Source organism: Propithecus coquereli, unplaced genomic scaffold, assembly GCF_000956105.1.
Source record: "Propithecus coquereli isolate 6110/MARCELLA unplaced genomic scaffold, Pcoq_1.0 Scaffold49, whole genome shotgun sequence".
Classification (NCBI taxonomy): Eukaryota; Metazoa; Chordata; class Mammalia; order Primates; family Indriidae; genus Propithecus; species Propithecus coquereli.
This window is the reverse complement of record NW_012150729.1, coordinates 2968559-2984248: the sequence shown is the minus strand read 5'-3', so window position 1 is coordinate 2984248 and position 15690 is coordinate 2968559. Positions and strand designations below refer to the sequence as shown.

General features: G+C 36.4%; 1 protein-coding gene across 3 annotated transcripts in view; it reads right to left on the bottom strand.

Annotated features, from left to right (window-relative positions):
- Positions 1-110: 110 nt before the first annotated feature.
- Positions 111-15690, bottom strand: part of SLC4A10 (solute carrier family 4, sodium bicarbonate transporter, member 10) — a 409333-nt gene continuing 393753 nt past the window's right edge. For 2 of the 3 annotated variants that reach the window (XM_012655843.1, XM_012655842.1), the window contains exons 24-27: positions 11284-11351; positions 8142-8258; positions 7268-7306; positions 126-2209 (exon numbers count right to left, since the gene is read on the bottom strand). In XM_012655843.1, the coding sequence (XP_012511297.1) occupies positions 7294-7306; positions 8142-8258; positions 11284-11351 (198 nt within the window). In that variant the 3' untranslated portion in view covers positions 126-2209; positions 7268-7293. Of the gene's footprint in view, positions 2210-7267; positions 7307-8141; positions 8259-11283; positions 11352-15690 lie in introns of all 3 variants that reach the window. The other variant, XM_012655844.1, reaches the window with a different exon arrangement.

The following is a 15690-nucleotide window of genomic DNA, read 5'->3' as shown; positions in this document are numbered from 1 at the left end:
TTTTCTTAACTTGGGGGGGTGTCTAAATTTAAATATTATATTCAAACAATCAAAATATTCTACATTGATTTACTAATTAATATGAAGAAAAACAGACAAGACACTTTGTATCACAATTAACAATGTGCAAGGAAATTAGTTAGGATAAATATTTATTTCCACATAACATTTCTTAGTTGTGAAAAACACAATATCCTAGTCACATTTACACATTACTTAAACTTTGCACTAAATTACATTCAATATATTCAGTAATTTTGACCAGGAGTCTGAAATTAGGAGTAAATATATAACACTACATTTTTCTTATATTTTTTATGATTTCAAAATATTAGGTTAACATAGGGATAGCATTAAAATTCACACAAGAACAAAATGACTATAAAAATACTCAGAAATACAGAATTTCATTGGATATGATTGCTTATTCAAATAGGAGATCACGTGAAGGTTTTAACTCACTATGATCATTTTAACAGAACAGTCATTAATATATTAAAACACTAAGAGGCTGCTTCTGGGACTGACTGGCTAAATCATAAAACAATGGAAATGTTTACAATATAGTATCTCTATTATAAAATACACAAAGGCAACACATCTGGAACAGGAAGTTTCTGTATTTTTCTTCAGCATTTATAAATAAAAACTTTATTAACTGCAAATTATTCTTCCCATAATTTTTAAGCTCACGTTCCATAAGAAAAAAAAATCTTTAAAGGATTATGAGGGTAATTTGTAAAATGTATCAAAATATTGAACCTAATGGAGGCTTTGTTGATTTTTTTCCCTCATTAGCTTAATCACAAGAAGAATTTTTTTTGCACTTTTCATGTGCACTTACAGAGTACATAATTAATAGTCTGAAAAAGCCACAGGGCTCTGAATTATTGTAAACTTGAACATTGAAGTATTATAAAGTTCATGATCATTGATCATACTTAGGAACCAAGAGCACTATGAGATTTAGTCTTTATTAAGTTCATATTCATCTAAAATGGAATGAAATTGTATTTTAATAATACTCAAAAACTTCTTAACTTTCCTTCCTCTTGTATAAGCTTGGTAAAGATGCATTATTCCATTTGGACTGAAATATATACAGAATGTTCTCAAACAGAATCTAAAATTTTCATTTAAAAGATTGTTTTCCACAACATGCAATAAGTAAAAAGTGGAAAAAACTTTGCAGAGAAAAAAAAAGTACAATTGGAGACCTATTGGTCTAACATTAGAATGTGATTCAGGACCAGCATTAAGCAGTACATGACCACTAGCAGCAGATAACTGTACAGGAGTGGAATTTCATGTACAATGATTCACATGTGATATTCCACGTGCATGTATATAATAGGTTTATTTGGAAAACATCTGTTTTCAATGGGAGAGAAACTTAACAGCACATTTCTGATAAAGGTTTATATGAAAATCCCACAAAACTGTTACAAAGTTTTTCTAAAGCATTTCGTACAAGCCTACTATTTAATCATGTAGTCACAACTTGAATTTTAAGCAAATACTACTTGACTCCTTTGCATCATATCTGATTCTTTTTAACAAGTTTTGAACAGGTTTCTATATAGTTTTTCAAATGACTTTAAGTTTCAGTTACATATAAATTGTTAAGTATTAAATGTATCATATTAAATCAAGGAAATGCATAAATACAATTATTAAAAATGCTTTCAAACTAACTTTTTGATTTGGGTCTTTTGAAATAAGTCACTAACGCTAAGCTATAAAAAATAAAAAGAAGTAAGACTATCTTTCAAAATTCTTCTGAATGAAATTATTAGACATCTTCAGGTCACTACAGTAGGAAAATACAAACTTGGTAAATATGACTTATTTCTTTAAGGAAGCTATTGCTCTCATAAAACTGACAATGAGAATCCAGTATTTACAAATGTCTAACATACAGCAAGGAACACATAGATTCTTACATTACCTATTGTTTCTGCTCACAAGGGTGTCTCACCGTTCAGTTGTTTAAACACAGAAATGAAACAAGTATTGCACTACTTACAGTATGAAGGTGGATTTGGGATGAGAGACAGAATTTACAATACATGATCAAAGCAGTTTTATTAATAATTGTGACACTCTTCTCATATATATGTAAAAAATAAATTGAAGATCAAGTCATAGACAAGTCTCCCTGTCAACACCTTTCCCTGAGTCAGCTTTCTTCTCTTTTCGGCTTTCAGTGCTACAGGGGAAAAAAGGAGAAGTTTATTACTGCAATCCAACATGGCTACAGTGAGATCTGCTTGCTCAGACACAAAAACCCATCAACTCCAAAGCACCACAAGAGCTCTTAGGCATCACTCTGTCATGCTGCAAAGCACAGATAGACAGCAACAATTAAAATCCTCTGCACGCAGTGAGGTAGAAACCACGAACTGCAGAGAGGGGGGAATTCAAAACAGACACTAAAAAACAAAAACCAGACATTTTTAAAACAGTTCCAAAGGCATGCAAGATTAATACCATGATCCTCATTTGGGCAAATGACTCACTGATGATTGTTGAAAATGTCAACCATACCCCATCTTAAGACAGCGCCAACTCTAGTATTAATAAATGACACGAACAAGATGTCACAGGAGACATTTCTGGGCTCTGCTAAAAGCGGCTCATCCTTTTTACCTGGACTGGATCTTGACCTTTAGTGAGGACTTTACCTTGGTCAGGTAAGACAGACACATCTCCACTGGCCTAGAGGACAGGTCACCATGCACACTGCTCTCCAGACACCTGTGTTGTCTCTTTACAGACAAATCCTCACTCTGAACATCAAAGGAAGGATGTTTTCCCTCACTCCTCCTCAAATAAACTCATTCCAAAGTGGCTTCTGTTTAATTTCATCCTCCAATTAACTTTACTGATGGGCAAGCTAATAATATGATTCTACCATTTTTGTCTATTTCTTTCAATATCTTTCCACTGTATATTTTTCCTACTCTCTTATTGACAGTTTTCATGGAAAATTCAAATAATGCCTTCACATGGATCAAGCTCACACCAAGAGAGTATGTTTGGCGGGGGCAAGGGCAGCAGAACTGCTCACCCCTCCGCCCCCCACACGACCACTTCCAGTGCATGGCAAAGCCCTCTACATCTAGGGTTCTCTGTGACCCTCCCACTGTGACGTGAAGGGAAAGTCACAACCAGCTTCTGAGGCCCTGAGCTGGAAGAATTTACAATTTTTACTGTTAACTTCAGCCCTTAATATAAATTTATGAAGCAGTTGATCATGGGGACACCGTTGCTTTTATAACTCTTCCCCAAGTAATAAAGTAATAAAACTCCATTTTTCTATGGGGCCTTCTGTGCGGCTTTCTTAGTGGTCAATAACTCAGACACATTCTTAGAGTGTGTTTTTTAAATTGTTTTTCCTCCAATTCAAGCTAGAAACAGCCCTTCTCAGTTGTCACCACCACCCGGCACCATCAGGTAAGAAGTGCTGGAGCTTCTGCCATCTGTGGCACGCTGCCAGCGCTGAGAGCTGGTGTGAGCGCATGTCTATGGCGCCCGGGTTTGTGCCTGCCACACTTCTCAGCGCATACTACTTACAGGTCAGAGCAAAGCAACTTTTCTCCCTTTTCTTTTCTCTTTCCATGAGAAGAGATGACAGTGTGCACATGATGTGTTGAGAGCCTAAACTCTGTATTTTTAACTCCTCTATCTGTATGATTCACTTTCTTCTACTTTGAGTTCCTTTTATATGACAAGCGCCTGCTCTCCTGCTTTCCAAATTAACTTTTCCTTAGGGCTTTACCTGGCTCCTAGTCTTTTTTGCCAGACAAAGCCGATGAAACAGGGCAGCCCTGGGCTTGGTGTTGAAAGATCTGGGTTCAGTTACCAGAAGCTAAGAATGAGCTGTATGACTTTGGACTAGTTATTTAATCTCTCTGAGACTTGGTTTCTTCATCTGTAAAATTAGTTTTGGACTAGATGCCTCTGCATCCCCTTGTAGCTCAAATTCCAGAATTCTAAGGCTGGTATTCCCAATTCCAATGAACTCTATCTTTTAAAAGATAAAATACTCGATCCTTTCTGTAGGAGATTGTGGGGACAGGGACGTACTGGTCCCTGTACATGCACAGTTTCTATATGCACAATACTTTGGAATGTAGGAGGTGTTCCATAATCTTTTGTTAAACAAGTGCGCTCCCAATGGCACTATTCGTCACCAAGTATTGAATAAAAGGATTCAGAATGTCAACTTGATCCACTGATGTGCTTTCTCCTGATGCCCTGCTTTGTTTATATTGGTTGTTTGGTTACAAAACAATAACCGATTACATGACTTTTTTTTAAATTTCCTTCATTAACACCATGGTTTGGTATCAGATTAGATTTCAGCAAATTATGAAGCAGAAATTTTATAACCAGCTCAAGACTTCTGTGAAACATATTCTCAATCTGAATCTTCTTACTGTTCGGCTATTGCTCTCCAGCTTCCTTGTTACACTCATTTTTCTGGATGCCAATCAATTTTATGCTTTCATTACAACAAATATGTATTGCCTATCTATTATTTATCATTATAATAGACATATATTACATATCTATTATATATGCCAGTTACTCTGCAAAGACTTTGGAATACAAGATGGACAAGATTGCCCCTGCCCTTGAGGAGTTAAAATTTAAAACGTAAGGAAGTAATATTTCAAGAGAGGGCAAAAAGTGATCTGGTACTGTCATGCTGCTAAGTAATCTATGAAATCATTACTTTTCAATGGCACTAAAATGGCTGTTATGAACAATATTTACCAAGCACTCATGAGAGAGCCTAGGCTTAGGAAATCAGAGCAAAGAAGGATAACCCAGAATAGAAGAAGGTAGTGGGGAGTGCAAGGGGAGGGCCCTGGTGAGAGGTTTGTGGGGAGGACGGTGGTCCCACAGCCAAGCCTCTGCCACCAAGGCAAAACTAAGTGCTGCTTTTCCTAGCATTGCCAGGGATCTTCTCCAGAAACAGTGATCTTGGATGTTAGTATTATAAAACCTAGCAGTTCTCACCTATTCTGAGGCAATGTGGTTTTTAATAAGCCCTATTTCCACCAACTCATTCTATAAGCTGCAGAGGTGCTTGTTACATGTATGTATGGTGCTAGGATCAAAATCAGACATCCTCCAGATATAGCAGAATTTGCAGTTAGTTCTTAGAGTCTACTCTCAGTTAAAGTAGATAAAATATTTTGACAACAAAAAATGAATGAAATAATTGAGAAAATATAACTTCCATTCCAAATTCCACCAAGAAAAGTTTTCTAGCATTCTCTGAGGTACTTACAGCAAGGGGTGGGACAGAAAATAACTCTGGGGGGGGAGGGGAGGGGTATCAAAGGCTGCACAGAAACCAGCTTAGGACTCAGGAGATACAGACCCTGGTAACCTGGTCTTTAGGCCTGTTTTTGTCAATGGATACATTTTCATAGTTCCTGATCATCATACTTTAAAGCCTTCAACAGATACCAAGAGAAAGCAGCAGTTTTGGAAGGGTATTGCTTTCTTATTAATAGTATCAGTGGTTTGAGGATTTCAGTAAGCTATACCCTGTCCAGAGCTTCTACCATTATGAGGATAAAAGACATTAACCATCAACCAAGAGATATTTTTCACATGGGAAGTTAAAACAAAGCTAAAAACAAAGACTTGTTTTTTGTTTTTGTTTTGTTTTTTTTTTTTGAAACAGAGTCTCTGTCACCCATGCTAGAGTGCCGTGGCTTCAGCCTAGCTCACATCAGCCTCAAACTCCTGAGCTCAAGCGATCCTCCTGCCTCAGCCACCTGAGTAGCTGGGATTACAGGCGCACACCAGGATGCCCAGCTAATTTTTTCTATTTTTAGTAGAGACGGGGTCTCGCTCTTGCTCAGGCTGGTCTCTAATTCCTGAGCTCAAGCCATCATCCTGCCTCGGCCTCCCAGAGTGCTAGGATTACAGGTGTGAGCCACCACGCCAGGCCAGAAAGTTACAGATTTGATCACATCAAAAGGTAAGGAAAGCTAAGTAAACTTTCATCCCACGATAGTGGAAATAGCTTTATTTCAGCAACAAGAAATAAAGAAATACTATTTTATCTCACATTGGTGAAAATACATGTTTAAAGAATAAGAAATAGTGGTTATATTGAAATATAAAGGATGAACTATTTAAAATTGGCCCATCTTTAAAGCACATTGCATTATTCAGTAGAGTGAATTTACTGTCTGAAATCATCTAAATACATGTTTTTTTAAAAAAAGATGTTTTTGGTCTAGTGTTACTTGACTTGACTTTAAGGAGTGCCTAAAATAACATGTCATAAAAACTTTTGCTTGAACCAAAGAAAAACAGAGGAAGAGTTAGGACTATGAATCCATACTATATAGGAAGAAAAACAATCTAAAGATTTGATTGTCTCAAATTCTCCACATATTTCCCACAGACAGCACTTTTTTTTTTTGAGCTCATGAACCTGGACTTCACATTTTTTTAAAAAATTAAAGAAATGCCATATTTTACATGTGAAAGGGTCCACAAGTATATATTTCAATGGGCTTAAGATATTATCCTCATAACTCTGATTTTCTTCCAAGAGTTCTAGCAAAACAGAATTACTGTGAGAATTATCAGATTATAGCAGGGATTGTTGGGAAAGGAAGTTAAAGAATGTTTTAGAATAAAATGTTACTTTTGCTTGAGCCAAGCAAAGAAATACATGAAGGTTTTTAAGTCCTATTAAAAGGCAAAAAATATCAACCAAAAGTTTTTGAGAAAGCCTATTGAGTAACATATTAACCAACTTTGGAGTAAATTTTGGAGGTAGTTGAGAGACAGAATCCCCAGTTTCTGGGATGAAGACTCTGCACATTTGCTGTTTGTCTTGTCCTGTTTATGCTGTTTGGTATAGAGATGACACTGAAGCAGCATGCCATTTTGGGGTGACAAAAACCAGCAACAAAAAATATAGACATACAAATCTAACTGTATTACCAAATACAGTTCCATGACATTTGTTGATTTATATATGATGCATTTGTATAAATCATGGAGGAAAAAAACTTTACTCAAGTTTCAGACCCACTTAAAGAGCTGAGTAGTTATAGAAATGCCATGAAACTCAATCTGATACTAGATCTGAGCCCAAGACTTTCCATGCCTTTTGCCTCCCCAAAACTCACACAGAGGACAAAGACTAACCAGGTTTCGAGAAGACACCATTTAACATAAGGAAATGCAACCAAGGAATAGGTTTGAGGGAGAGGGTCTTTCTTACCTTTGGGGAATCAGCTTCTAGAGTGATTAGGAAGGGGAGCTTATAACAAAAATGTAATATAAAAATTAAGTAGAAAAAGTTAATTTAAGGTTATAAAGAAGGAACTTAATAATCATAGTAAACACTGTCCCAAATCCCTCAATCACTTTCTAACAAGAAGAGATATTAGCGTAACATAGGAATTCCTTTTTTTCAGATCAGCATCTAAGGAGACTTGGTGAGTTGAACTCTTATTTACAAATTCTAAAAAATTCAGTTGGAAATCTCATCTTGATATTTAAGGATACATTCTTGCCCCAGCATGCACTTAAACTATAGGAGTTGTTCGTATGTTTACATACAGAAAAGTAAGAACAGATAGAACTTTCAGGAGCTGAAAGTTTTGGGGTAAGAAGCTTATAAAAGATTTTCAGGGGGTTGGAATGGGGGACGGGGACTAGAAATATGCTAACTAGAAAATCATCATTGCTTACATACAATGCATATTGGCTTAAGAAAAGGGAAATGAAGGAGTGCAAAATGTGGTCGGATACCTAAAGGGGTCCTGGGAAGTGGGTGACAAAGAATAAAATAAAATCATACTGCAAAATAGTAGGCCAACATGAACATCAAAAAGACCATGCATGTCAGGACTCATTTATAGAACCATTTCCCCCCACTACAATAATTTGGGAGTAAGCTTTTAATTTGAAAGAGAGATGTTGAAAAACATACCAACATTTGGGAAAATTATAATTTCTACCCACTTTCAAAATGAATTTCTGAAATAGTTTAGATCTAAATTTGATGGACACCAATATTATTCTTTTGATAATGGATTTATGTCAAAAACAATTAGAATCAGTATAAATTCTCATTATTTTAAAATTCAAACCTTTTAGAAGGAAAGCTTGACTCCTTATCTTTTGTGTTATCGGCAGTAATCAGAAGGTTCCTCCACAAGGCAGTCTTTGACATTTCATCAGAAATATTGATCACAGATGGATCATCTCTAGATAGGAGTTTATCCAAAATGAAATAATAAACATTAGAGAAATAACTGCAGTTATTCATTGATAGAAACTAAAAGTAGGACAATCTTATGTCTATGTAGAGTATGTTTTCCTAATTTTTTTATGGTGGTAAAATACACATAGCATAAAATTTGCCACCTTCACCATTTTAAATGTCCAGTTCAGTGTTATTAAATATATAATACATAACATAATGTTGTGCAACCATCACCACCATCCATCTCCAGAACTCTTTTTATCTTATAAAACTAAAACTCCATGCCCACTAAACAAAACTCTCCATTTCCTCCTCCTCCCAGCTCCTGGCAACCACCACTCTACTTTCCATCTCTATGATTTTGACTATTCTAAGTGCCTCATGTAAATGTAATCATACAGTATTTGTCTTTTTGTGACGGGCTTATTTTACTTAGTATAATATCCTCAAGATTCATCCATGTTGTAGCATATGTCAGAATTTCCTTCCTTTTAAGGCTAAATGATATTCTACTGTATATATATTTATACAATATTTTGTTTTCTGTGCAGTATTTTTGATAATTAAAATGGGGAAGTATTGAATATTTCTCTCAATTATTAAAAAAATTTGTGAAAAATAAAAAATCTAAAGAAAAGTTTGAGCTATATAGATACTGATTTGGTCTGCAATGTTCTTAATTCATTTCAACTTACAGGGATTAGGTTCTGCACAGCCATTGCTTAGGCTCTTGCCCCTAACATTCATGGCATCACAGGTCACTTCCCTCCCGTGCTCAGACCTTCAGTGGCTCCTATTGACTCAGGGTAAAGGCCCAGTCCTTATAAGGCCTGTAAGTCTCTGTCCTCCCCATCCTCCCACCCTTTGACTTCACCTCCTGCCATTGCATCTCTGCTCACTCCTCTCCAGTCACAATGCAATGGCCTGCTGTCTGTTCTGGAACACTACAGGCTTGCTGCTGTCTTGGGGCCTTGTCCTTGTTCTTCACTCTGCTCATAATGTCCCTTCACCTGCTGCGACCATTCCCCTCCTTTGTTCAAATATCACCTTCTTAGACAGGCTCACACTGACTACACTTGTTCAAATTGCTATTTCTGTCTCCTCATAGCACTCCCATCCTTTTTATTTGCTTTTTCTTTTTATTGTACTTTTCATCATCCAAAATACTATACTACATTATTTGCTCATTTGCTCGTGTTCTGTCTCCCTCTACCTCCATTCTACTTGAATATAAGTTCCATGAGGACCAGGATTCTTGACCATTTGTTCACTGCTGTTCCCCTAAGAGCCAAACCTTTGGTACTCACTCAATAAGTATTTGTTGAATAAATGAATGCAGCCTGTGTATTTGATAGAAGTCTTTCCAAATGCTGGGGGAATCTACAACAGCAGGGCCTGTACTATGCTAGGTGCTTTTTTTACATTTTAAAATGGCACCAATTATAGGTAATACTCAGGATGCTCCAAAACATCTCCAGGGCTAGAAACATAACCAAATGGCAGCAGCAATAAATCACAGACCAAGTGAAAGAGTTTCAGTGAATGAGAAAAAAAGCTCTCACTTTACTATACACAGGAAACATACTCTGCTATGGAAAAATCATGTCTCCAGAGATCCCAAGCTGACCTCACATGACCCTCATTGGTGGTTCTTCACAAGAGAGTAACAAATTCAACTTTTAAGAGGAGCAAAACTTTGGATCTCCCTTCCTTGCCCAATTGAGAAATGTGTTCTTTAATCCCTCTAAACCCCCTTAGTCTTCCTAGAAAGATAGTTTCCTACTAAGTCAAAGCATGAGATCAGCTAATTTCTGAAAAAGCATCATGAGAAATAAAAGTTTTTCATATTATGTGAAGAAGAGTCTTGTGAGCAAAAGAGTTGAAAAAATGCTAGATTAAACAAAGTTAAACATGTTTTTATTTTTAAAAAAAGTGCAGTACCACTTAGATTGTTTCATATGCTAATATACATTGTGAATCTCCAAACTGGAATGCAGTTATAGAACATTTTCCAAACTTATTTAACCACAAAGCCCTTTTGAGAGTGGTACCACATGACAGGAGTTTCTACAGAATATTCTTGGTAATATGCTGATTCAACTAAACAGTCAACAGGATTTTAAAATTTAAATGTTGTTAAAAAAAAAAGATAAAATGCCTTCTATACTTGTGCTCATCCTTAAGTGGTATATATTTCCTAAAATTCTAGAGAATGTGATTTTAGAGTCAGACCCTAAAGATCCAGATGATTCTCCCCTACCTTGTTTTTCAACACTGGGACAAATTCCCTCCTCAGAGAAAAAATTTCTCTGTTTTTTTTACTGGCATAGCCTTACATTGTCCTCAAGCACATTGAGATCATAAAATTGGGCACTAAATGGAACATAAATAGAATTGTACAGGAAAACTATTTAAATTATACTGAGAGGGAAAGAAAAAGAGATAATTTTGGGCCAAATACTTGCAAAAGTTTTTATCATAACTTACAGCAGTTTGCTTTCTTGTGCTGTCTTTGTACATAAATAAGATTAACATATTTTGGAGAATTGCATAAATATTTCCCAAAATGACTGAAATGACTCAATTCTTCAACTTGAGAAATAGATTATCTATTTGGAAATGTCTTTTTTAGAAGCAAATTCCCAGAGTCGAAGCATTTATCTGTGATCAATTTGGTGAATACCCAGCTCATTTATACCAAAAGTAAATCTTGACCTGTCTTCAGGTGCTAGTGTCTAAGAATATAAAAGGGATCTTTCATATACATTATAGAATATGGGAATAAAATACTTCAAAAACAGCTCCCATTCTGCTTCCTTATATGCTACTTGGGTATAGTCACACAGCTGGAATTGGCAGCTTAGTACTGCGACTCAGGTAATCTAATCATCAGTCTCAGTTCTTTCTTCTCTAACACAACTTCAACAAACCTCTATGGGAGTCCACATAGTATGAAATTCTTAAATAGAATACATATCAACACATTTGATTATTTAAATTGTTGTTTTTTTAAACTTCTATCTTACCTGTAGTGCCCTTCCAACGGGAGTTGCACTGTGCCCTCATCTTCCATAGCTAGCATACTTTGTTCTTCCTGAAAAGACAAATGTAAAGTATACAAAGTGAACCTGATGGATCTCCATTTTACATTAAAGAAGAAACACAGATTAATGTTTCATTATCTCATTAACCTCAGGACCTTCCACTCTGTTTGCATTTATTAATGTTAGCACAGGTCCTTTCAATAAAGTATCAGCTACTAAGAACATAAGTAATTAATGAGAGTCTCATAACACAAAGTAATTTAAATGCTAACAACAATCTCCTTCATGTCACTCAATGAAAAACTGGTTAACTTCCAAGCAGATTTTTAAAAAATCAATCTAAATTTTACAAGGACAAAAGTATGGGTAATATAATCAGTTCTACTGTTATAAAGTTGAAATTATATTCCCAGAATGCTCTATTAGGAGGGAATGAGGGATGTACTCAGAGCAGTAGTTCTCAAACTTTAGTTTATATCAGAATCACCTGGAGGACTTGTTAAAAATATGGATTGCTGGGTCCCACCCCCAGAGGTTCTGATTCAGTGAGTCTGGAGTAGAGAAGACACAAGAATTTACATTTCTAACAAGTTTCCAAGTGATGTTGACTATACTGGTCTGGGGTCCACACTTAGAGAATCACTGCTCTAGAGACTTGGAAAGAGACAGTGGAAGGTATCTTCCTGTATGGATCAAAACACAGTGTGCCTTGATGGAGGAGAAAATCAAGTAGTTGGACTCCATTTAGAAGTGTTTTAGACTTTGATGTCTCAAATTGCTTCTTACAATGACAATATTCCGCCCTTCTACAAAGGGTGGAAATGCTTCATATATTTATATATACATTTCTTCATATATAACATTTTTTCCTGTTAGAAATATAAATTCTTGTGTCCTCTCTACTCCAGACTCACTTTGTGTTTTGGGATAAAGATAATCTTATGGCTACCCTACTGAAATGTCCTGGCTTAGTTTTCAAATAATGTTATCATCAAATTTTTTCCATGCACCAAAAGAGAAAGTTATCTATAGATTATAGCTCTCATTCAATATATTTATTTTCAAATGGATCAATTAGCATGGTTTAAGTTCAAAGAATTATTTAAGGTCATTTACTAATGGCTCTAACTCCAGAAATGGAATTTTAAGATTTATGGACATGAAAAACTAAGTGACCCCCTGCACAAATGGAAACTGATGAGAGAAAATAGCGATGGCCTTGATGGCTCATCTCCTGCCCTCTTTCAGTAGCTTAGCAGAGCTAAGCTGGCCTAACCAGCCTCCAGAGAGACCTTAGGTTGATGTCATTATTCCTTGTGTGCAAGGGTGTTCCTAAGGTGATCAGATCTTAGCCGTCCACCTGACACTCCATAGTCTACATAGCCCATGCCATATTTCTCATTACTTAAAGAAACAAAGTGTTTTCTAGTGCCTCTTCAGCTAACCTATGAATATATAAAGCAATGTGAGGGCAGGTCTCATTTCACACTTGGAATACTCTCCCAACCTGCTGGCCCAGGCAGTCCTCTCTCTGCTGGGACTCTGGCTATAGTGGATACAGAATCTCTATTCCTATGCTGTGGAACCAATGGAGAGCCAGGAATTATGTGAGCTCTGCTGCTTCTCTGCTTATAAGCCTCCTCCCAAAAACCCTGTGTCATCTTTATACTCCGTGGGGCTAGTGGCAAGTGCGTTACCCCTTTGCATTCCAGGAACTAATTTAACTCTCTTTCTCTGCTGTTCCTCAAACGAAAAAAATAAATTAGGGCCCATTAGAAGTATTTTATTACTTGTGTATCATGCCTATTCCCCTTGTCATTTGGCAGTACTATTTTTAGAGCTAAATCAAGGTGAGTAGACATACCATTGGTTTGAAATTACCCATTCCGGCACTGCAGAGCTGATATGCAGCCTAGAATGAGGCATGCCTGGCAACCGAGTTAGTAATAATATATGGAATATAGTACATATGTCTTATAAACTTATATGCACATCCCCAAGGCCATGGGCAAAGCATATGTATCATTTCAGGTAGAAAAAGTTACTTTTTGTATAGGAGCAATGAGTACATGGAGAGACATAAAGAAAAGACATTCAGTGATACCAAAGGCTACATAAGTAAAACCAAGATACAAGTAAAGCGCCAGTCTTTCCTTGGTTGCCCAATGAAAGGTGAAGCCCAGTAGTTAGTATCATGTCTGGCCAATCCAGAATAAAATATCAAGAAGCCAGATAGAAAGGTTCAAGAAAGAGTAAAATTCCATGAATCCAAAGAGAAGAACAGTGCTGTCAATGCCTCAGTTACCTGGCAGCAGAAAAGGAAAGCTCAAGATTCAATCTAACAGTAAAAATTGGACCAAAGCTTTGTGAACAATTTTGTTTTTTCTTCAGATGATTTTCCACTTTTCTCTCAAATTGCTTTCAATAATTATTTTGCACTCTGTGGCTTGTTAGCATGTGTGGGCTTTATACTAGTCATAATTCTATCCAAACAAAAACTCATCACCTCTAAAGATAGCTTTTCCAAGCCATGCTTATCTGAAGAGAAGGGTGGCAGAGCAGCCGCTGCCTTCAGTGCCAGAAGGCAGCCGGGTGGGCCCCGGAGCGCGGGGACGGAGGGCCGGCTGCATCCCGGCAGCGCTGTGAGGAAGCCAAAAAGCGAGGCTTTCTGAGGAGGAGGCGTCAAATTGGGCATTAGCCGTCATGGCACTCACAACCTAGGTTATCTCAATTGTACCAGAAAAGAAAGAGAGTGACAGCATAACCCTCACTGGGTATTCGCCACCTTCAAGTCAGAAGTACCTTAAAATGAGTTCCATTTAGCACTTAGCTTACACAGGGTTCATCGAAAAAATACGTGGAGTTCTACAGCATGGGGAAGATGTTAAAGGGGTGATGAGCAAAGCTTGCCCAAAAACATTTGAGGGGTTTCTCCAATTTGACTGAGGGCTATTTACTGTGACTTAAATGCCATCTTTTAATTAAGATAGTCAAATATAAAATAAGTGAAGGACAATTAATGCTATATCCAGTAAAGGGCAGGAAAATTGAGGCTTAGAAAAACAAACCTACTCAACAGCACACAGATATTTACCAAGCATGTATTATGTGCTAGGCACATAGTGAACAAGAAGAATAATCCAGGAGCTATTAATTAATCCATTCAACAAATATGTATTAAGCATGATCTACATGACAGGTAGTTTGCGAGATACTGGGATACAACAATGGAAAGAAAGACAGAAACCCGACAGTCAGAGGATATGAAGGATCACCATGAAAAGCACTGGAGCAGAGGCTGTAGAAAAGAAGAATTCCTAGGTGGGAAGAAACAATATGGACCAACCATAAAAGGGAGGAATAAATAAGATGTGTTTGCATGACAGTGAACAACTAGCCTGGTTGAGCCAAAGGCTTTTTGTAGAAGCGAAAAATAAAATCGAAGTCAAATTCTGGTGTGTTTTGATAAGTAGGGTGTTACACATCAAATTATAACATGAATCTGAACTATATTTTGTGATAGCATAAATATTATAATTCACATATCGTGATACCTAACAAATGCTTTATCCTTTACCTACTTGTAGGGAAATAGGTGACATGTTACTATATCCATTTTTTTCTGGCAAAGTCTGTATCTATGTAGGAATGTAGGAGCCCTCAAATATAATATCTCTGTCTTGAAGTTCAAACAACAACAGCAGAGAGCCAATGTTCACAAAGATGCTTAGAGCACTAGAAAAAATATTCAGCAATTTTAAAATTCACAGATCTTAAGAAATGGAAAGGACTTCAGAAATCAAACTCAAGCCCTTTATTTTACCCAAGAGTAAAACAAAGCCAACAGAACATAAGAAATGTTAAACCATTTCCTTCACCAATTACTAATAAAACAAAGTTGCAAACATTACATATATATATAATCTCTGAAAACCATAAATGTTATATTTATAAGAAGTATTTCTTATGATTTGCAATGAATAGAAGAGTCAATACATAAAACTACTCACTAAAAGCTGAAAAGGAAAAATGGGGAGGGGCTCCATATAGAATTCATATATTATTAAATACATGAATGTAGCTTCTTTTTCATCAGAATATTCGATTTAGTATCTCTAAGTGATTATATATATATTATTAAAAATGTTTAAATTCTGATAGAGTGTCCTTGTATTTAGAAGATAATATTCTGGAGATTCAGACTCTGTGTTTTGAGGAAAGGGCTTATCTCAAATGTTAGCATGCATCAGAATCACCTGGAGTCTTGTTAACACAGATGGTTGGCCCCATCCCCAGAGTTTTGATTCAATAGGTCTGTAGTAGGGCCCCAAGAATTTGCATTCTAACAAGTTACCAGGTGTTGGCTGATGCAACAGAAGTTCTAGAACC